Source organism: Penaeus monodon, chromosome 28 (genome assembly GCF_015228065.2).
Source record: "Penaeus monodon isolate SGIC_2016 chromosome 28, NSTDA_Pmon_1, whole genome shotgun sequence".
Taxonomy (NCBI): domain Eukaryota; kingdom Metazoa; phylum Arthropoda; class Malacostraca; order Decapoda; family Penaeidae; genus Penaeus; species Penaeus monodon.
In genome coordinates, this window is record NC_051413.1 from 249,964 (window position 1) to 250,296 (window position 333).

Consider the following 333-nt stretch of genomic DNA (forward strand, 5'->3'; position numbering starts at 1 on the left):
TAATGAGTCAACTGGGAGGACCTAGTCAAATGCAAACTGGGGGACATAGCACTTGCAAGACAAGTGTTCGACCACTGACCTACACCACATCTAAACGGCACAGAGAGAAAACCAAAACTAACAAACCCAGTATACGGCTAAATACAAGACAAAAGTAATGAGATCTGAAACTCACCAATCTTAAACAAATTCACAGAATTCAGGACTAAAGTTTCCATCTTTGGGAAGAGATGGTGGATCGTCTTGTAGAACCTTGGTCAGCACCTGTGGGGTATATGATTCGTTACAATAATGAAAATCACAATATACAATATTCTTCATGTATATTAAACA

At 38.7% G+C, this 333-nt stretch overlaps 1 protein-coding gene across 1 annotated transcript in view; it reads right to left on the reverse strand.

The window, feature by feature from the left end:
* Positions 1-333, reverse strand: part of LOC119590893 (dual specificity mitogen-activated protein kinase kinase 7-like) — a gene marked incomplete at its 3' end in the record, with an annotated part of 5,568 nt that overhangs the window by 1,139 nt on the left and 4,096 nt on the right. Inside the window, 1 exon segment of the mRNA XM_037939630.1 lies at positions 176-264. Coding sequence (XP_037795558.1) covers positions 176-264 — 89 coding nt within the window.